At 39.6% G+C, this 22502-nt stretch overlaps 1 protein-coding gene across 2 annotated transcripts in view; it reads left to right on the top strand.

Annotated features, from left to right (window-relative positions):
* Positions 1-10326, top strand: part of LOC109404691 (moesin/ezrin/radixin homolog 1) — a 96222-nt gene extending 85896 nt beyond the window's left edge. For both annotated transcript variants that reach the window (XM_062844798.1, XM_062844799.1), the window contains exon 7: positions 6842-10326. In XM_062844798.1, coding sequence (XP_062700782.1) covers positions 6842-7006 — 165 coding nt within the window. In that variant the 3' untranslated portion in view covers positions 7007-10326. The remainder of the gene's footprint in view (positions 1-6841) is intronic.
* Positions 10327-22502: the final 12176 nt, after the last annotated feature.

Here is a 22502-nt window from a genome sequence, read left to right as displayed (position 1 = left end):
TTATTTAGTAAATTCTAGGAAACAAAAACAAAATATATGGTATTCCCCAGAAAATTTTTAGCGACCAGGTCTAGCATCTAGAACAATAAAAACAACCAAATTCGATTTCCCGGCCAAGTGATTAACGGAAGAGAAATCGATGAATATATATCGATCATAGATTGGAAGAACTGTAAAAAGAATAACCCTAGAAACTCTTGTGAAAATTCCAAGAGAAACTCTATAGCATAAATTCCTGAACGAATTTTAGTGAACTCCTGTAAAAGTTTCCGGATGAACTCCTAAAATAATTGCTGAGGAAGTCCTGGAAGACCTGCTGTAAGAAAAACTTTCGGTAGAACGCCTGGGAACATTTTCCAGAGAAACTTATGAACGGTGTTAAGGTTGAAGGATTCGTCATTGATATAACCGTCATCATTGAAAATTCAAAAGCAGTTTTCTGGTCCAAAACTGAAAATTTCGCAGTGAAAATGTATTCACTGTATTTTGGATGGAGAATATAGTACAGTGGATACATTTTCAAAGCGAAATTTTCAGTTTTGAGCGAGAAAACTGCTTTTGAATTTTCAATGATGACGGTTATATCAATGACGAATCCTTCAACCTTAATACTGGAATTCCAGAGCAATTCCTCTCAGAACTCTCGGAACAACGCTTTTAAAAATTAGTACAAAAATTGCTGGAAGAATCATCAGAACCACTGCTGGAATAACCTAATCAATGAGGAACTTCTGGAAGTTCTGGATTTGTCGATGTGACATATCAGCGAAAGCTAGCTTAACTCTGATCCCCTGATTCACGCTCATCTTTGCAAACTGATGTTGTAACGGTCTGCCCAAATACATGAAATATCTTAAACACTTTCAATAATGAAAACAAATTTCTGAAAAGGTAAACAACCCGTTGTAGTTGTAAGGAAAGAGTTTGGTGTTCATAAAAAAAAGTTAGCGGACTCGGTACTCAAATTTTACTAAGTTGAATGTAAATCATCTAGTTGGAGTGCCTCATGTGCATTGATTTTGATGTTCGTGTCAAATCTCCATCTCCAGATGCAAATCAGTGTTTTGGATGATGTTTTCATACCAAGAAAATTGTTTTAGGTATAACATCTGGTTATTCGTAACAATAGTATTATAAGCATTTTTTACGTTTTTTCCAAACGAATTGTTCAAAACAATTCTATTTTGAAGCCATTCACCTATCACTGATTTTTACTAAGATTTTCTAGAATTTCCTACAGATGAAAATGATTTTTTTGACCAAAATCACAGATGAAAACCAAAAAAAAAATGTGGCAACACTGGACCTGGTGTGATGGTTAAAACACGTGACTATCACGCCGAGGACCTGGGATCGAATCCTACTCCCGACAAACTCATAAGGAATGACACTTCCTTTGCTAACCGGAAAAATCCGCATTTATTCGTTGCTAACCGTCGTTAACCGCGTCTACTGCTCAGTTAGAAGCGGTTAGTGACTGGTAAGGAACGGATAAATGCGGATTTTGCGGTTAAAAAAGGATATTTCATTCCCCATGGACAAACTCACAAATGTGAGTTCTTCCTTCGGAAGGGAAGTAAAGCGTGGGTCCCGAGATGAACTAGCCTAGGGCTAAAATTCTCGTTAATACAGATAAAAAAAAGCAGAAGATTTGTTATATGAAATGTCTTAAGATGCAACAGGAGTTTTTTTTGAAATGCGATAGTAACTGGAGCAAGAGATGCGGGAGATGAATGTCAAATTCTAAACGGCAAAAATAGAGAAACAAATCGTCTATGAAAAAACCTATCAGAAGAAATTCAAGAATAAGCGGAAGGAGCTAGAAAAGAAGCTGATGCAGTAGAAACTGAAACGAAATATGAAACGATCAACGAAAAGCAGAACAAAGAAGTTGAATCGGAATCGGAGTATGCGAAGTCGGGGAAAAGTTTCAAGAAGAAAAAAGTAGGGGAACGAAAACTTTGAAAGAGCGGATTTAGACGTCAATGATCTAAGAAGAGCAGCACTCACAATCACTCATCTCCAGAAGTGAGTCCACGGAGTCTACTAAAGAGAAGAAATGCTGCGAAGAAAGAGACGAGGAAAGGCCTAACTAGGAAGAGGGAGTTCCGTAGTGGAGGAGCTATGCAGCGAGAAAGAAAGTTCGGAGAGTTCCGAAGGAGAGTGGAAGCAAGAGAAGTCTCGTCGGAAAAGAGGGAAACGAGGATGAGCGGAAGAATCGAAAGCAAGAACTGGCGAAGGCGCAGATGTCCGCTCGGGAATTTATGTCCCGGGAGTTTCCATTTTTTTCTGGCAATTTGGAAGAAAGGACGATGTTCATCAGCAGCTTTGAGACGTCAACAAAAAACGTGTGCGGTTTTTCTGAAGTAGGATATTTGGCACGGCTACAAGATTGGGGGCCCATATAGCCGAGGCGGTAAACGCACGGGTATTCAGCATGACCATGCTGAGGGTGACGGGTTCGATTCCCGATCGGTCCAGGATCTTTTCGTAAAGGAAATTTCCTTGACTTCCTTGGGCATAGAGTATCTTCGTGCCTGCCACACGATATACCTACGCATGCAAAATGGTCATTGGCAGAGGAAGCTCTCAGTTAATAACTGTGGAAGTGCTCATAGAACACTAAGCTGAGAAGCAGACTTTGTCCCAATGAGGACGTTACGACAAGAAGAGAGAGAGAGACAAGATTAAAAAAAAGGTCCTGGAGGCGATGAGAAGCAGAGCGCTTCTTTCGAAATTAGTCTCAAGGATTATGGAAATACTCCGTGTGCTGTACGGCAGGTCAGAACGATTTCTCAACATGCTGTTGTCGAAGCTTTGCAACGCAGCGCCACCTAAAGCGAATCGGCAGGCGAGTTTTATTAGTTTCGGGGTGGTAGTTCAGCAGCTGATCGATCACCTAAGAAACTGGGCAAACCATCCATTCAGTCAATCCGATTCTGATTCAGGAGCTGCTGGTTGGTACTCAGCTGAAATTGGTACGGTAGCGCAGGAAGAACAAAGTGCTGACGCTGCGGACGCTAATCTCTTGTCAAGCATCGTGATGGAACGTGAAAGGACGTGGTGACGAAGTTGCTACTTATCGAAAAGGAATCCCCTGTTCCGGAGAACCCGGTCCGAAGAAAGGCAAACCGAGAAGCAGAGCGCACGACGGCTTCGTGCATTCCAGCGATGAGTAGGTAGAGAGTAGGAGTTCGAGGCCGTCCAACTGCGAGAAGTTTCGAAGGCTTCACTTCGGTGGTCAACTTAGCGCGGTGCGCGTGGAAGTTATGTCAACTTTGTCAGAATAAGCTCGAAATCGCCGGCTGTAAGAAGCATCACAACCACAGCTCTGTTTCGTCGGATCAGTCGCAGGACTGAACTGCACGCTACGCAGCAAAAGCCAACGGTGATATTCCGGACAATTTCCGTCAATTTGCGTTGTGGCAAGTATTCCGTGAATACTATCGCGGTTCGGGATGAAGGATCGTCGTATAGGGAACGTCCATAAATTACGTCACGCAAAAATTGCCCATTTTCAACCCCCCTCCCCCCTATGTCACACTTTTTGTATGAGACCTCTAAAATTTTTGTAAGGGTCGTCACACTTTTCTGAACCCTCCCTCCTCCCTAAAAGCGTGACGTAATTTATGGACGTTCCCATACCAGTGAATCGTTTAGTTTGAGGCGTGACTGACATAGCCACTGCGCGTGATTAGGACTGTCGGAGTTTCCCGAATCGAGAACGATTCGCAGTGCGTAAGTTTTTTTTTATCTCAAAAGTATTCGCTCAACGACCAGTTGAGCCAATACCAATCGGTCCGGGAACTATTCGTTAAGGACATTTCCTTGACATCGCCTAGTAGTTTGGACCGTACAACAGGACCGGCAAACCTGTTCAGCAGTATTTTCGTATATCATTCATGCATCCCGCCAGGCGGAAATGCCGCGAATACAACGTGCCCACCCACACATCACTTTTCACATCGTTTTTAAATCAGAGCGTATGATACAATCGATTGAGACCAGCTATGGCAGATTGCACGAGTTCGGATTCCTGGATAAACTGATACGATTGATCAAGGCGATGATGGATCGAGTGATGTGCGTAGTTCGAGTATCCGGGATACTTTCGAGTCTCTTCGAATCTCGCAGAGGGTTACGGCAAGGTGATGATCTTTCATGCTTGCTATTCAACATTGCTTTAGAGGATGTAACAAGGAGAACGGGAATAAACACGAGTAGAACGATTTTCTCGAAGTCCGTTCAGATGCTTGGTTTCGCTGATGATATTGATATTATAGTTCGTAAATTTGAGACGATGGCGACAACGTACCTCCGACTAAAGACTGAAATCAGGCGAATCGGATTAGTCACTAATGTTTAATGTAGGGAATTCCCTCAGGAATTCTACGAACTTCTTCTGAAATTCCTCCCGGAACCGGAATACCATCTTGGATTCCTGTAAGAGTTTCTTCGTTTAGATAATCTTACGGGATTCTTCCATGTAATCTATAGGGATTTCTTCAGAAGAGCTTTTGGTATTCCTCGAGGCTTCATTCTGAAATTCCTATAGCTAACCTTGTAGAATTTTCGCTTTGTTTGAATTTCCTCCTTTTACTTATGAAACTCGTCCAGGTAATTCTTAGCATTTATCAAATTGTTTGGTCTAGGGTTTTTGTATAAAATCCTCTTCAAATTCCTCCAGGAGCTCGTTCGGAAAATTCAACTGCAGTTGCTCCAGGGATTGAGCAGCAGTTCCTTTAAGATTTCCATTAGAAGTTTCATCTGGAAACCCTCCGTGCTTCTGAGCAGTGCTGCAATTTTTCGACAGGCCTTTATGATAGCGATATTTTGCTTTTATCATTTTCTCCGTTTTGGTTTTCCTGTCAATGTTGCTCTCCGATCAGCAAGACGGGAGCGAAATGAAATAGGTACTCACACTCGCACGCAGCGTGCTGAAAGCGAGAGCTGACAGGGCAAATTTTCTGTAGTTGAGTGTTTTCACCCGTGGTAACGCATAGGGCACTCACTCTCACAAGCCACCGCTTGAGACGAATGGCCTTTCAACATGAGTAGTGTATGGATGATTGGGAGTTGATCTTGTTGGGTCGCTCACGAATGGAGCTCTCGGACTCTGTCAGTTCTCACATCGAGGAACTGAAAACGACCGCCGCAGTCATTCATTTTCGACTGAAAAACAGGCACTGAGACTGATATTTTGCAGGAATGCTTCTGAGACTTCTCTTGCAATTCCTTAACGAAATCCTTTAGAAGTTTCTCCTGAGATATGTTAAGGGAATCTCATGAGATTTTTCTATGTCATCTCTTGGATTTCTTACAAAACTGCTTTTAGCTTTCCCCAAGGAGTTCCTACTGGGATTCCGTTTGATTATCTGTTGGAATTCGATGAGATGTTTTCGTTTGGATATTCTAAAGAATTTCTGACCCCTGGGATTCTCCAGAGAATTATTCAGCATTTTTGTTTTCAGGAGTTCCTTCTGGAATTACCACGAATGTCCCTGATTCAATTTCGCTGGAATTTCTGCGGGGATTTCTTTCAGGAGTTCTATCAGTAATTTGAAATTCTAATCCAGGAGATCTTCTTGAAATTCCTTCAGGAGTCCCCTCTGAGATTCACCCAAATGGTCCTTCTGAAATTCCTCCGGGAGTTCTTCCGGGGTTTCTTCATAAGTTTCCACGAGAATTCTCTCATATTTTTTCCCGCAATTCCTTTTGGGATTTCTCCAGGAATTAAACCTGGGATTATCGCAAAACATTTTCTGGAATTCCCTCAAGTGTTCCTTCTGGGATACTTCAAAGAGTTCTTTCAGATTTGTTTCAATAGGTCCTGCTGGCACTAAACTCCTTTAAAAACCCCAAAAGGAGCTTCTGAAGCATTTCTTTAAGAAATGTCCACACGAAAACTCCCAAGAGTTCTTTTTGGAATTTATCCACAAGTTCCTTATGGACATCTTCCAAAAGTTTGTTTTTCTAGGAATCCTACAGTAGATCCTGGACTTAGAATAGTTCTGGAGTTCCTATTGGGAATGCTTCAGTTCCTTTTATGAATCGTTCTGGAATTTCATTTGGGATTCCTCTAGCAGTTCCTTCTGAGAATCCTTATGTGAAATGGACCATTACTAGAACAATTAGGTTCGTTACGCGAATTGACGAAACTTTTCACAACTGGGCTTGAGCATGATTGACCGCCCGCTGCGCTGTTGCTACTTCAGTATCGCCAGATCAGCTACACTCACTCAAGGAACCAAAGAGATAGCTGCTTGGGACTAACAGGCAGGCATCTTCAGTGCGTGAGTGTTGGTGATCTACTATTTATAGGCGATAAAGGCGCCTGCTGCGTCAAGTTGCTGGTCAGTGTGGGAAAGGGGAGGGAATCGCTTGTTGAGCTAAGTCATGTGAAATATTAGGAGGTTCACGCATTGGTGCGTGGTGGTGATGATTGTGTGAAGATTACTGTGAAGCGGCACGGTTGCATAACTTGAAAGCGTTATATGACAGATTTACACTGTACTGTGAAAGGAAGGAAGGGAAACGGGCTTTAGAAACCGTTTCTGGTTCTAGCGATGGCTATGAATATACGAATATGCATGATATGTATATGTAGATAAGAGAGAGAAAGTAGATAGAAAGATATAAAGTAAAAGGATAGGAATGAGTCAAGGATTGACTCTGCATATGAATCAGAAGTGGTAGCCACTTGACCACCAAGCTCGTATGTATGCTGCAAATATAATGTTTCTGTGCGTTTCTAGTGCTGTGTATGCTAAATTAAAAGTCCTGAAATTCCGGTTTGCTGACATTTCAACTATTTTTCTCTCTTTTCCCTTTCCATCCATAGGCCCTCAAGCAGGACCTGGCCCTCTCGCGGGACGACACCATGGAGACGGCCAACGACAAGATCCACCGCGAGAACGTCCGCCAGGGTCGCGACAAGTACAAGACCCTCCGCGAGATCCGCAAGGGTAACACCAAGCGCCGCGTGGACCAGTTCGAGAACATGTAAAGCGGCAGCAGCAGCAACAACAACAGCAGTAGCAGCTACTTCGCCTTCTTCTGCTCCTCGCCACGCGCCGATGGATCCCAGATCACATTACCTTTTTCTTTTCCGTTTTCCGTTCGTTCGTCTCGCGGTTGGTGGGAAGGGAGGAAGTTCTCCCTTTTCCGCTTCGCGCGGAGGTTCCGGCTTAGGTGGATGGGGGGTGCACGCTGGAAGGGGTAGTTTCGGGGACCAGAGCGAGAGAAAGAGAGAAAGAGACCGAGAACGAGTGCGCCCCCAAGGAGTATAAACATTTATATAGTATATATTGTGTAAGGTTAAGCAGAGAAATGGGGGATAAGCGGAAGAAGCGCCGCTTCTTTTTTTTCTAGTAGTAGTAGCAATAGTAATAGTGGTAAAGTGTAGGAAAGTGCGGAAGCGAGAAAGTGCGCGCGCGCGTGCATGGGGTCTCGGGCCCGGTCCAGGGAAACAACCGAACTACAACACATACACACACACACACAGACAAACGGTCGGACACGGCAAGAAAGTTTAGCAATTTACCGTTTACACACAAACACACATACACTATTATCGTTAATGTATACTTAGGGGGAGTTAGGATTTTTATACTAACTAACTTCCGCCTAACTTGACGCTGGTTTCTGGGTCTGGCAAGCACATACACACACATACTTAAATAGTTAGACGCGTGCACACACACAGACGGACGAGCAAACGGTGACGAGAAATCATTTGTGGTAGGGAAAAGAGTGTGTGTGGACGTGTGATTGGGTAGTATTGTAACTTCGATAACATTTGTTGAGCATTGACTATCTTCCACCAGGATGGATTGAAGATGGAAGTTTTCTTTTCCCTAAAGAGTTAGACTCTTTTCGTTTTTTTTTCTTTATTTTGTAACTGTACCTTCCAAACAAAAAGTATTTAAGCAGCAAAGTTGCATTTTCGTCCTGCTCCTAGTTCGGAAGTAGGTTTCCTCGTCCTTCCTTTTTCGTGGTATTTTCCCTCTCGATTTCGGACGGTGTGCCCTGATTCATTCGCCGAGAAGATCTATATTATTAGCATGAAGCATATAAATTACACAAGTAGGAGCAAGAAGTTGAATAAGTTGAACATTGTTATTACTGCATTACTGTATAGTCGTAGGAAGAAAATAACTAACTGAATAGAATGAACGAGAAAGAGGAAAACACCTTTACCAGAGTTTCAGTCTGTCCCAAGTGTGGGTGCCTTGCATTGAGGAATAGCGGCAAATGGGTCATATTGAGAAGATTGACAGAGCGTTGTTTGACATAAAAACGATAAATCTAACAAAACTGATCTTTTCTAGTTAAAACAGACATTTTTCCTGTCAAAACTGATTGCCTTTCTGTCAAACTGACTGCTTTTGCAGTAAGTTTCATCACGTTAACTTGTTTTGACATTAAGACTAACAACTAATCGTTTCGAGTTCAAACTGATCTATTTCATGTCAGAAGTGATTGTTTTCAGTGAAATTTACTGCTTTTATAATAAATTTCATCGTTTTTTTTTATTCAAAACTGACTGCTTTTGCTGAAATTCTCATCGTTTTTACTTGGTTTGATATTAACACTATCAACATTATCGTTTTCCATGTTTAGAATTGATTGCCGCCTGTGTCCAAACTTATCGTTTGCTTGTCAAAAAATGATCGTTTACAATGGCATATTCTCCAAAATGAAGATGTCGTTGTAGGGTAAACGTGGAATGCAGCTAATACTTTCAGTCTGGAATGGAATCGCTTCGTAACAATGAACAACGTTAAGAACCGATTGCATGAAAGACACTGGGTTTGACGATGGAGTGTCTTCTACATACCGCAGATCGGGTCTATGTCATTTGGCATAAGATCGTTTGGCGTAAACAGCAGTTGCCATTTGGCATAAAAAAGAAGGCAGCGTTTCTATTATACCAACTGATTCCAAACAACCTTATGTCAAATGACGTTATGCCAGATGTCCCAAACCCCCACAAAACAGATGATCATGATATACATACACACATACATACAGAAACTGCGGATAACGCCTGTAATTGTTATTAAGTTTAATCAACTTACTCGTAGGGATTGAAATTAAGTTTAGTATACAAAAAAAACTAAAATTCGAAAAAAATAAAGCTAAAAAAAACATAAGTTGTTAATTCTAATACTTAGGAAAACAGCCCAACTTATTAGAACTATTACAACACATACACACACCCAGACAGATATGCCTCAAAACATAGAATATGTTTCTCTGGATTTGTGATTAATATTTTCACTGCAGTTAACACACACACACACGTTTTCAAAACACACGTCCAGGGCAATGGATAACGAAATCCTTCCATTAAAAAAAACGAAATAAGCGCTAGAAATGTTATTCAATTTTCTTTTCTGTAAAAAAAAACCCTAAAATTTCCGATTTCGAATGGCAATCGAGAAGAGCAAATAATGGTAATCAACAACACTCTTAACGGAAAGTGTACAACAACAATCGCATCCATCTCTCGGGAGAACGAGACGTGACCACACACATATACATACACGCGCATGTAATAATTTCTATCTGCCATTATTTTACGTTTTTATTTTATTATTTTTGTTTAAATTATTTTTAATTAATTGGATAAAATTGAAAAGTAACAACATGTAAGCAAAACGATGAAACACATACACACAGAAACACTTTTTTGATTTATGCAAACACAACACACACATACAACCAAACAGACAGACACTGGAAACTGCGCCCGCGAAAAGCGAATGTAAAAAAATGAAGAACACAGACACATACATACAAATGAAAAAGAGAGAAAAACGAGAAAAAAAACACAAAGAAGAATCATACAACAATCGAAATATATATAAACATAGTGAAGTGAGAGAAAGAAAAAACGGCCCACTTCAGACGCTTGCAAAACGAGACGAGAAGAAGTGGTAGAAGGTGGTCGGTCACAACAACTACAACAACAAAAACAAACCACAAAAGGTGGGGCTGAATTTTTTCCAAAGATTTTTTTTCTTGCTTCGTCTCTCCAAGGTCCCGAAATGTCATCAGTATTTTGTTTTTTTTTTATCTTTCTTCGGTTTCCATCCAACCCCCAAACACACACAGAAACACATACACACACGTCAACACACAAGGTGGACAATGATTGAAACGATTTTATAGCTGTTTGTTTTTTTACTAGTTTTCGATCAGTTGAATTTTGTTGTGTTCTAGCGTTTCACATTGATTTTACTTTATATGTATGATGATTCCTGTATCTATTCTGTATTTGGTGGTAAAATCTTTGATAAAAATTCACGCCATATAATGTAATTGCTGTTTGTTTTGTTTATTCTTATGATTTCTCCGAAATTCCTTGTTTTTCTGGTTTGTTTGGTTTGTTTACCTTTGTGTTTCTACTTTATACAGAGGCTTTTTTGGGAGCTCCGCGCGTTCGTATTCCAGTCAGGCTTATTCTGCGAGTCGCGTGAGGTCAGACCGTCGGTTTCGTCTAACGTGACGTGACACGACTAATACAAATCAAATAGGAGCGAGTCGACTTTTGTCACCTCATTCGGCTCGTCTCACCTCATACGACTCGTAGAATAAGCTTGAGATTCATTCATGTTGATCATCGCTTTTTTTAAACTGATTTCTCTCAGATAAGAAATAGGTATTTGAAGAAAAATATTATAGGTTTCAACTTATTCTGCATTGAATCTTGAAAGAGTTCATTATAAGTTCCTCAAGGGTTTTCCCCTAGAAGATCCTTCAGAGTCCTTGTACAGCTCCTCTGGAAATTACATTTGAGTTTTGTCAAGAGTTCTCCCAACTGGAATTATTGTGTTTTCCTCATAATTTTCTCCAAAAGGTTCTGCAAAGGTTTATCCAAAAGTTGAAATGCGATTTAGCTTAGTTCGCAAATGACTTTCTCTAAGTTTGCAAAGTTTTGTTTGTCGTGTCTTTTCAGTTCTTTTAACAACTTCAGAATATGTACAAGTTTAGTTTACCATAGCATAATTCCCCGGAAGTCTATAAGTGCTTTGTTCCAGTCCAGTACGTGGAACTAAACACAATGGTTAACTGACACTACATGAAAACGATAGCCTACTAAATACATATTATAACACTTATAAAACAACGAGTACGAATGAAAATGCAGGAACTGGATTTTTGTAACGAATTTTCCCGTTTATGAAACGGATGTGTAACATTCTCAAAATTTCTTTCTAACGTTACAAGCAAATATTCCATTTCGAACATTCCTCTAATCTGCGCTATTCTAAACGAGCCTTAAATCAATCTGTATTTCGGTAATCCTATGCACAGTTCCTTGATCTCTGATATACAACATATATAAAACGGAAAGGCTAGCTGCCTATAAAACAATCTTACACACATGTGTTTGTGAAAAGAATCTACAAGCGTAAGTGTCTCAAAGACAAAACGGTTTTTCTGTTTTGCTTATGAGATGAGAATGGAGAAGAATAAAACTGCAATTGTATTTCTTATAAAAAACATGCTTCTACAATTCGTTTTCATGAATATCACAACTCCCGTTTATTAAAGATTTTATTGGGGGTTATGCTCGAATGGGTCTTGTAAGGTGCCACCGTATATGAACATTAGAATTGTGACAGAAGTGGAGCTATGTAGTTGTTTAGCTATTTTAGTGATCCATTTGAACGCACAGACAAACAGTCGTATGTAGATACTGTCTTCAGCAAAGTTGTTCAGAAGGTCGTTGAATTCCTAATGACATATATTTAGGTTGGTTCACAATTCTGCCGCTAGGTATCGCTAGTGAGCATGTAAAAACAGCATATTTAATTAGCTCTGTCTCGCGATCTCGATAAGATCAAGTCTTATATTATTAAATTATTCAGAAGGTCGTTTGCTTCATAAAGACGAGCAGTTTGGTTCAGAATCCAGCCGCTAGGTTCAGGTTAGATTAAATTCATATTCACGTCTATTCAGGTCTATATTATTTCATATTAACATGATTCAGGTCCGATTAGCTTCATAATTAAGTGATTCAGGTCTGATTCACTTAATATTCAAGTCCTTCAGGTCCAATTAACTTCATATTCAAGTGATTCAGGTGTGATTCACACGACATTCAAGTAATTCAGGTCTAATACTCATCATATTCAAGTGATTCAAATCTGATTCACATCATATGCCAGATTCGCCCAAGGATTCTGTGAGAATCTTTCTCTGTAATGATTATTCAACAACTGTATTCATTATTTGTATACACTTTATTACCGATACTTCAATATTACATACAATGATTCACACTCCAGACAACAATAGAGCTTGCTGACGTTTATTCACCTCTCTCTTTCAAGCTTGCAGGCGGGATAGGATTTGTTTTCATCGGGAAACCTTTCCTGATGACAACAAATCCTATTCCCCCTGCATGTTTGAAAGAGAAAGGTGAATAAACGTCAGCAAGCTCTATAACAACATCTCCACATATGACAGATACTTAATGTAAACATACACGCTAAACGTAATAGAGTAATACAATAATTTATTATGTGCATACCACAAGGTACCACATCTCGTTTTTTCTCCAGATTCGCAGCAAGGTCACTCCACGTTGTTTTCGCTTATAGTCTCCTCAGTTTATGAACGTCTCGCTTCAGTCTCACATCAGAATTAGTAGTACAGTCATCCATTTGGTCATCCATCTCTGCTCAGCATTTTGGTAAATTACTTGGCCGTTACTTATGGTTGTACCTAAAAAGAAATATTATTTTGACCCAAATATTTTCCCAAATACCAAAATATTTTTAATACTGAGTGTCAAGCTAAATATTACCTTTGCTGATGAATTAATTGAATTGCTTTCTTCTTCTCCAATGTTTTCAATGACAGCTAGCATGCAAACATTGTATACTGCCCACTGATTTCTTTTTGACATGTCTCTTCATAGAAGAATCTCATACAAAAGTATGGATATTCAGATTATTATTCAGACATTTTTTTTAACTAACATGTCGGAACACTGCACGAATGTTACAGTGGAAAAATTATCAATATCCATTGACTCGTTTTCGATCCAAAGTGTCCAAGTGTCATAAAAACACTATCTCATTTTATGTTTTTTTAGCGAACTTCGCTGAAACTCGTTTCTTGTTCAGAATATATTCAGAAGTTTGGCTTTACAGATTTTGTTTTCTAAATATCGAAGGGATTGATACTTTTTTTAAATCAAATCACGATTTCGAAAAACGTCACTTGTCCAAAGCAATATTTGTAATACTAGTTGTTGGGCGGTAGGTTCTTCGTAATATTGTGAATTTATTGATGGGAAAAGAAATTACAAAATTCCTGGAGAAAAAGCTATCATTAGAATTCATTCTTAACTTTAGATGATTAATGAAATTCTTACTGTAGTGTCTTCTACCGCGCAACTAAATGAATCAGTTGATAGCTGTATCGCTTCGTATAAATATTGAACAGGCTATCTGTGGATAATCAAGAACTCGGTTTCCTTAATGTACATTATAAGGTTAGTTAAGTTTCTCACCTTTCAATGAGTGTGGAGCAATGTACACGATAATTTTAAGAGTTTCAAATTACTTATTCGCTAGGTGTGATTAAACTGGCCGAAAATATAAATTCCATTAATTGACTGCAAATGAATGCTAATCTCTTTTCACGACCTTACCGTTATTAACCGTTTTGGCTACGAGTTCAATGATATTAACGTTATCTAAATGGACTAATTTCAATTGTTTAGCTGCAATTGATGAATATTAGGTTGTAAAATTGTAGTTCACAAATAACAAATCAACCTCACCATTCATAAGGCACTAAATTCAAAGGATGTGCGTACTTAAGAAAAAATCATTCATCTAAAGGAAATGAGCGTGCTGCTGTAAACATTAAGCATAACATAGATGACGAATATAACATGTTCATAACATCACTGCCAGTACCTGCTAACACCTGAACACTTTTCACGCATTCAATTAATTATTCTAGATTTAATTCAGTGGTGTTATAAAGGTAACAAAATAGTTTTTTCAACATTCGTACTGATCAGCAGACAAATGGCACTTCATCACCTATTGTGTTTTCTCTTCTGATGGATTCTGCCCATGGTTGCTATCTGACACACTTTGTTCACGGTCTGCTGCCGGTCCCCCTCGTAGATAACGGGTGTGGCATGAGATGACCTTCAGCTCTGGATACATCGGGGCATGCGGAGTACAGCGAGTGCTGATGTGGCGCTACCAACAATTTGAAAACTTGAAAACATCCAGTTTTTAAATTATATTTAATACATATTGTTCACAAAACTCGCACCGCCAGTCACTTCGGCTGCCAACCGAAAACGTAATGAAACGGTTCACCTATACCTATACCTATAGGTGTCCACGTTTTTAGGAATCATGTTTCCGATAATTTCGGAATTCTCATGATTTACCATTTACCTTTCAAACTAAATGACTTTATTTTTACGGTTTGGTCGTTCAATAGGTTTACATTCTACGAAGCATATTTTCCCGCATTAACTGGTGATTCGTGCTCAATCAAACCTATTTTAACATTACAAAACCAAAAATTTGTTCCTTTGATGTCGCTCTTTTGGGTTCTGAACTGTAGGGCTTATTTTAATGGTGTACCTTCAAAATATTGCAAAAGCCCCTCAACATGTTATGTTCTCACTCTAGATACCTAATGAAGCTATTTCAGCAAGCCTTTTCCAAATTATTCGCATTCAATGTACCGTCAAAATTTAGAACTTTTTATCTTAAAGTAACTCTGATTTTCTACATATGCTCATCATATTGATAATATTCTCAGTTCGTTGGATCGTATTAGAATATTCTGCATTATTACAAAGCCCAATCATCTGTCTATCATATCACTTATTTCACATCTTTTCGATGAAATACATCCTCATTTTTTTTGTTAACGCTTACAAGTCTGACGTATTTAGTGCACACTGACCATGATTGTCTGTGTCATGGCCCTTACGCTTGCCTCTACGATTCATTTCTATGTACTGAAACAATTTAAAGCACGTTTTTATTCAAATTTTCAATGAACTTATTAACACAAATATCACTTATACATGTACACACATTTTTATTGGTAAAAATCCATGAATATAAATTTTCTTTGTACACACATACTCGTTTTCCACGCTGGATCACACATAAAATCGATGGACCTTATATAAACTATGTGTATCTACACATGAAAAGGGTTATCTATGACAAATTGCAAAAATCTATGTGTGCGACACATGCATACAATATTTGCAGTTTTTGCAGTGTATGAAATCTAAAAATTCAAACAAGGTAACATGTTAGTAAATCATACCTGTTTGCATTAATAAGCTCGAATGAAAAACAAACCTCATAATCCAGCTTTCATTAGATATATCTATTCCTGTAGTTACAGAAATGATTATCTTTTATTATTCCAATATCTTGTGCTTTTGATATACTGTACGTTATTCTCCTCAATAATCGTTTCAATACTTCTTTAACTTATCAAAATTTGTCTCTTCTTGTAAGGAAATTATTGTGCAGAATTTGTTGTTGAGTGTACTGCTGTACCTTGTTCTCTAACTTGTTCCACAGTTCTTGGCAAGATGGCCCACTCATTAGCAAGAATGGCACTATATCCAGTGTTAGGCAATCATAAGTCAAAATGCCCCTCCTGACCACACCCGATACATTTTATATTCAAAGACTTCAGAAGTGATTACTCAAGAACTCACTTGAATCGCATAAACATTTAGTGGCATTCAATCTTCTATATATATATAAATGCAGTGGCATACGTGGGACCGCGCATAACTTGCGAACAGAAGGACCGATTTTGGTCGTCTTAGTTTTGTTCTGCTAGTTTTCACCCAAGGAAGGTTTATGAGGCAAAAAACATGGCAAAATTGAGAGTTTTTGAAAATCGACCTTCCATACATTTTGACCGAGGACTTGGTCTTGGCCGTAGAAACTTGAAACGTCTAAAAACGCAGTAGGCAAGACAAAGTTTACCGGGTTACAGCTAGTAGGTTATAAAGCGCTTTTTACTCGAATTCCTGAAACTTCTAGTTAAGGCGAAACTGGAAGCATTTCCTCACTTTTTGGTTTTTGATTTTTTATTAAATAACGAAGCAATATTTTCAAAATCGGTTTTCGTGCACATGTAGAGTATGGATCAAGGTATCTTCTGATTTTTTTTGTAGTGGAAAATGTTTTTCGTTTTTGCAGAAACCATTTTTGAACAAAATTTCACAAAAAAATGGTTTTTGCAAAAATGGAAAACATTTTCCACCTCAAAAAAATTCAGTAGATACCTTGAGCCATACTCTACATGTGCACGAAAACCGATTTTGAAAATATTGCTTCGTTATTTAATAAAAAATCGGAAACCGAAAAAATGAGAAAATGCTTCCAGTTTCGCCTTAAGCCGAAAAGTTTCATTTTTTATTGTTCGATTTTTTTTAAATATCCAATTCAACTAGCCATTTGACTAGCATGATACTTAACAGGTTAATGGTTAGCAACTGCTCTGAATATGTCATCTAGCTTCAACGAATGCTTTAACTGTCATTTTGACTTCCTATCTTGCAAACTACCAAGACAGTTTAATTATTATTCTCACACATTGATGTTAATTTTCTTGAAGTTACATTTTTAGTCTTGTAAGAGAGGGCAAAGCATTAGTCAAATCATGTCTTCATGTTAATTTGGTTTCAAGAGCCAACCCTTTTTACGTCTCGTAGACTTATTATACTTTACTGAGCAATGATAACTTCAATATATATCAGCTGAGGTGGGTCAACAATAATCTCAGTATCTGCTCAGTTATATTCGCATTTGGAACATATTCAAATACTATTCGTTCCTGTTTTTCTAGTCACGGTCAGCCTAAAGTTTAGTTTTGTCTTTCGCCTTCCCAGCTGCCACTTAGTTGGTGTGAAATTTCATTTAGAGTTCAAGAGAAATCGCTCAAGAAACTTCTAGAACGATTCCTGGCAGAAACTGTCTACGGTGACTGCCATTTGAACTGTAATTTCTTCGCAACTGCGTACTGCGATCGAAGAAAAAACGGTTTCTTAAGCGATTCAGCCAAGGAATTTCCCATGCATCAAGATAGGCCGAGAAATTCCTTCTGATCTGCAAACAGCCCTTAAATCTGCGTTGGCTGGTAATCTGTTTCTTACGAAATTTTTTTTTACTTTAATTATTAATAACACAATTCGCCTTATACGGCTCTACAAAGAATCGACTATATCTGCCTTGCAGGTCTTATCGCCTTCAACGGCATTTCCACCTTCAACGGCTTTTCCGCCTTCAACAGCTTTTCACTCTCCGACGGATCTTTCCGCCATCGACAGTTTTTCGCCTTAGTCGGCTCTTCTGCCTATAGCATTTTTCCTGCTTTCCGCCTTCAACGGCTTTTCTATCTGTAATCCTTTCCGCCTTTTACGGCTATTTCAAGAATGTCGCCTTCATTAGCTTTTATCGCCTTCATTGGCTTTCATCGCCTTCACTGGCTTTCAACAGCAAGGCAAAATTTGATTTCAAAATATTGTTTCGCCTCTACGCCTTCCTCGGCCATCCGGTTAACAAATCAATACTTCATTCATCATTCAGCATTTAAGTCTAGATTTAGGACAACAGCCCCATTCAACGAGTATCAATATTACAATCAACAAAACTTAGATTTTCTTCAAAGTTCTTTATTTCTTTATCTGACAATAGTGTAGGTATAAAAATGTAGGTACAAAATTGTAGGTACATATTTGTAAAAAAGGGGGTGTATCTGCCTGTTAGAAAACAGGGTGTCAATAAAATACCTAAAGCTAGGAAAATTCCTACCGATTTGGTAGGTAGTCAATTTCAAGATTTCAGGTAAAAGATGTTTCTTAACAATGCTAAACACGTCGTCAACGTATCTCCACCAGACTTCAGGAAGCTGTTTGTTGTTTTCTAAGCGTTTTTCCAAATTTGCCATAAAAATTTCACTTAAAAATGGAGAAACCTACACTTTTACCCACACACGTACCTACACATACACTCCTAGTATAAATACCACAACGAATGCGAGGTTTTCTTCAGTCGAGCACTTGACACTGAAGAAGTCTGTAAGTCACAGACGAAATAGGCCTATCTGTCCGAAGATAAGCACAGTAGTAGAATTAAAAGGAATTTGCTCGTCCTTTCTAGTTTTTCTTTAAAAGAGTTATTCATTTTTTATTTTCTTTTGCAAAAGTAAAGTATTAGTGAAGTGTTTTTTAAATTAAACTAGAGTCTGAAGTAACAAGTTCTACTAAAAGCTCTAAAGTAATAGTAAAGTCCAATAATTCTTCCAGAAATTTCTCGAGGAATTCTTCCACGGATTCATCCAGGAAATGTTCCAAGGATGCATTCAGGAATGTCTCCAGGGATTCCTCTAGAAATTTCTTCACGAATTTCTCTTTAAATTCTGACAGCGATTCATCCTGGAATTATTCCACAGATTCCTATAGGAATTTCTTCAGGGATTCCACCAGAGATTTCTCCAGGAACTTTCCAGAGCTTCCTCCAGAAATTCTTCCAAGGATTCTTTTAGGAATGCCTCCACGAATTCCGCCTGGAAATCCTCCAGGAATTCATCCTGGAATGCCTGCACGGATTTCTTCAGGAATTCCTGCACGGATTTCTTCATGAATTCTTTAAAGGATTCTTTCAGGAATTCCTCCAGAAATTTCTCTAGGAATTCATCTAGAAACTCCTCAAGGGTTCTTCCAGGGAATTCTCTAGGAATTCCTCCAGGGGTGTTTCCAGAGATTCCTTCAGAAATTCCTCTATGGGTTCCTCCAGGCATTCTTCCTGGGATTCCTCCAGGATTACGTCCAGAATTCTCGAGGAATTCTTCCACGGATTCATCCAGGAAATGTTCCAAGGATGCATTCAGGAATGTCTCCAGGGATTCCTCTAGAAATTTCTTCACGAATTTCTCTTTAAATTCTGACAGCGACTCATCCTGGAATTATTCCACAGATTCCTATAGGAATTTCTTCAGGGATTCCACCAGAGATTTCTCCAGGAACTTTCCAGAGCTTCCTCCAGAAATTCTTCCAAGGATTCTTTTAGGAATGCCTCCACGAATTCCGTCTGGAAATCCTCCAGGAATTCATCCTGGAATGCCTGCACGGATTTCTTCAGGAATTCCTGCACGGATTTCTTCATGAATTCTTTAAAGGATTCTTTCAGGAATTCCTCCAGAAATTTCTCTAGGAATTCATCTAGAAACTCCTCAAGGGTTCTTCCAGGGAATTCTCTAGGAATTCCTCCAGGGGTGTTTCCAGAGATTCCTTCAGAAATTCCTCTATGGGTTCCTCCAGGCATTCTTCCTGGGATTCCTCCAGGATTACGTCCAGAATTCTCGAGGAATTCTTCCACGGATTCATCCAGGAAATGTTCCAAGGATGCATTCAGGAATGTCTCCAGGGATTCCTCTAGAAATTTCTTCACGAATTTCTCTTTAAATTCTGACAGCGACTCATCCTGGAATTATTCCACAGATTCCTATAGGAATTTCTTCAGGGATTCCACCAGAGATTTCTCCAGGAACTTTCCAGAGCTTCCTCCAGAAATTCTTCCAAGGATTCTTTTAGGAATGCCTCCACGAATTCCGTCTGGAAATCCTCCAGGAATTCATCCTGGAATGCCTGCACGGATTTCTTCAGGAATTCCTGCACGGATTTCTTCATGAATTCTTTAAAGGATTCTTTCAGGAATTCCTCCAGAAATTTCTCTAGGAATTCATCTAGAAACTCCTCAAGGGTTCTTCCAGGGAATTCTCTAGGAATTCCTCCAGGGATGTTTCCAGAGATTCCTTCAGAAATTCCTCTATGGGTTCCTCCAGGCATTCTTCCTGGGATTCCTCCAGGATTACGTCCAGGTAATCCTTCAGAAAGTACTACAGGAATTTCTCCCAGAATTCCTTTCAAGACTCCAACTAGAATTACTCCAAGAACTCCTCCAGAAATTACACCAATGGCACAGACAAACAGACGTAACACTTGAAAAATTTCCATCGACCACGCTTTTAACGATCATTTTAAATTTTCATAGTTGCGGCTTCCACAACCAGAGACGCACGCATCGTTTTTCTATGCGTTTGACGTTTCACACTAGCGCCTTCTGTTGACAATATTGCTCAACACAGTGATTCGTGCAACTTTTCCATCAGGTGAACTGGGCGATGGATTTCCATGAAAATCGTTCAAGGTGTTACGTCTGTTTGTCTGTGCCAATAGTTTGTTGAAGGGTAGGTACATCCTTGGAGGTGCATCACACAGCTCAGTGGAGAGCTAGGTATCAACAGGTATCAACTGGTAGGTAAATGAAAATAAATTGTAAATATGTTATACCTAGATTGAATAAAGGAGAGGCACTGAGCTGGTAGCAATATCAGTCAGTGCCTGGGTTTGGAGAACAAAGCCTCGCCTGTGTTTTTTTTATTTCCAACAGGTTATGGGCCCAGGGACGCCCTGGTTCGGGAAGCGAGGAGACCGAGATGCGGTATCCAAGATACGATGAGGAGGCCAATATCCGGGGGGAGCGACACTAGCTTTGCCAAGCTGAAAAACCCCAAAAAAAGCCGAAAAAAGTCGAAAAAACCCGCAAAACTTTTGCGGGTTTTAGCGACTTTTTTGGGCTTTTTTTAAATCTTTTTTGAGGTTTTTTGGCTTGGCAAAACTAGTGTCGCTCCCCCTGCCAATACCCGATGAGGTGTCAAGATGCGATGAGGCCTGGTGCCAATATTCGTTGAGACACCAAGATGCGGTGAGGGGACCAACACTCGATGAGGATTGATAGCCGTGTGGGACCTGCGCTGGAACCAAGAGGCAGAGGGTGCTGGCTGATCGGGACGCTGGAGCTGGATGGCGGGAAGGTACTCGGATGAAGCTTGGAGCCAGGAGGAGCTTGGAAGCAAAGGTAGCTCGGTAGTGTAGAGCAAAGGTGCTATTAGGAGCTCGGCGGGCTTTGGATCCAGGAGGAGTACGGTGACCAGATATGCTCGGGACGCGTCGGATCTGAGTGTGTGATGAGGAGGAGTGTTGAAGGATAGGTACATCCTTGGAGGTGCATCACACAGCTCAGTGGAGAGCTAGGTATCAACTGGTAGGTAAATGAAAATAAATTGTAAATATGTTATACCTAGATTGAATAAAGGAGAGGCACTGAGCTGGTAGCAATATCAGTCAGTGCCTGGGTTTGGAGAACAAAGCCTCGCCTGTTTTTTTATTTCCAACATAGTTCCTTTAGAAATTCCTCCAGAGTCAATTAACTTTCTCCACGAATTCCTCCTGAAATATCTTTCAAATATTTCTCTGGGGATTCGTCATTGAACTCTTCCAGGAATTCCTTTAAAAATTCCTCCAAATCTTTCTCCTAAAATTTGTACAGAAATTTCTCAACGGATTCCTGCAGGAAATCCTCCAAGGATTCCTATACGCATGCCTCCAAGGATTCCTCCTGGAATTCCTTCGAGATTTTTTCCAGGAATTCCTTCAAAAGATCTTCTAGTAAATTCTACAGGAATTCCTCTAGAAACTCCTCGATTATCGCCCTTCTAGAGAGCGATTTGTTGTATGATTTTCCCATATGAAAACAAAACAATGCTCCTTCTTCTTCTTCTTATTCTGATCGGTGGTGCTTTCTTTTGCGCACTCACCTTCCTACACTGGGAAAAAAATCTTCATTCCTTCTATGTGTCCGGGACATGGATTTTTGCAATGGGGGTAAACAAATGTTTTCCATTAGTGCGACTCATACTTTTGATGAGGCACCATACAGCAGCGACTCATACAATTTAGACCACATACTATTCATGTGCTAATTTGCCTGCGTAATCGGGTATTGGTTGCATATACTTTGGATGTGGTTTGGCACATGGATATTTGCCATTAAGTATGAGGCAATTTTCCTGCGTGTATGATGGACCGGCATCGCAGGCCATATGTCCAACACTTCTATTTATACTCCGTGGAGTTTACAATTCGTGCTCTTCTTTATTGTTGGTGTTAGCCTACAGGCCAAACATGTCTAAAGGTCCAATCTGCAGAAGAGAGGCTCTCTTTGGGTTCCCTCTCTTTCGTTAATATCTCAGCTGTTTATTTGCATTATGATTGTCTCCTTGCATTGAACGATGGTCAAAACAATCGTCTTTTGATTTGTACTGCAATAATAGTTGAAAAGTGTACCATTACATTGCAATAATTAAAAGAGAAAGTGAACAAAGAGAGCCTCTCAATTGCAGATAGGACCTATTGAAATGTTTGGCTATTTAGTCTATGGTGTTAGTCCGAACACCACAACAAATCTGGCATCCCTGGCCCATCTCAAGTCGCTGAACATCACGCTCCAATTTTTTTTTTCGCAGAGAGCCGCGCACTAAACGCACTCCGGCCCTTTGTGCGTCATGACGTTCAAAAGGCGACGTTTGTTTATTTTTTTTTTCAGCCGGCATCTGTCAATCGTCAT

This window comes from Aedes albopictus, chromosome 1, assembly GCF_035046485.1.
Source record: "Aedes albopictus strain Foshan chromosome 1, AalbF5, whole genome shotgun sequence".
NCBI lineage: Eukaryota > Metazoa > Arthropoda > Insecta > Diptera > Culicidae > Aedes > Aedes albopictus.
This window is presented reverse-complemented; position numbering and strand designations above follow the sequence as displayed.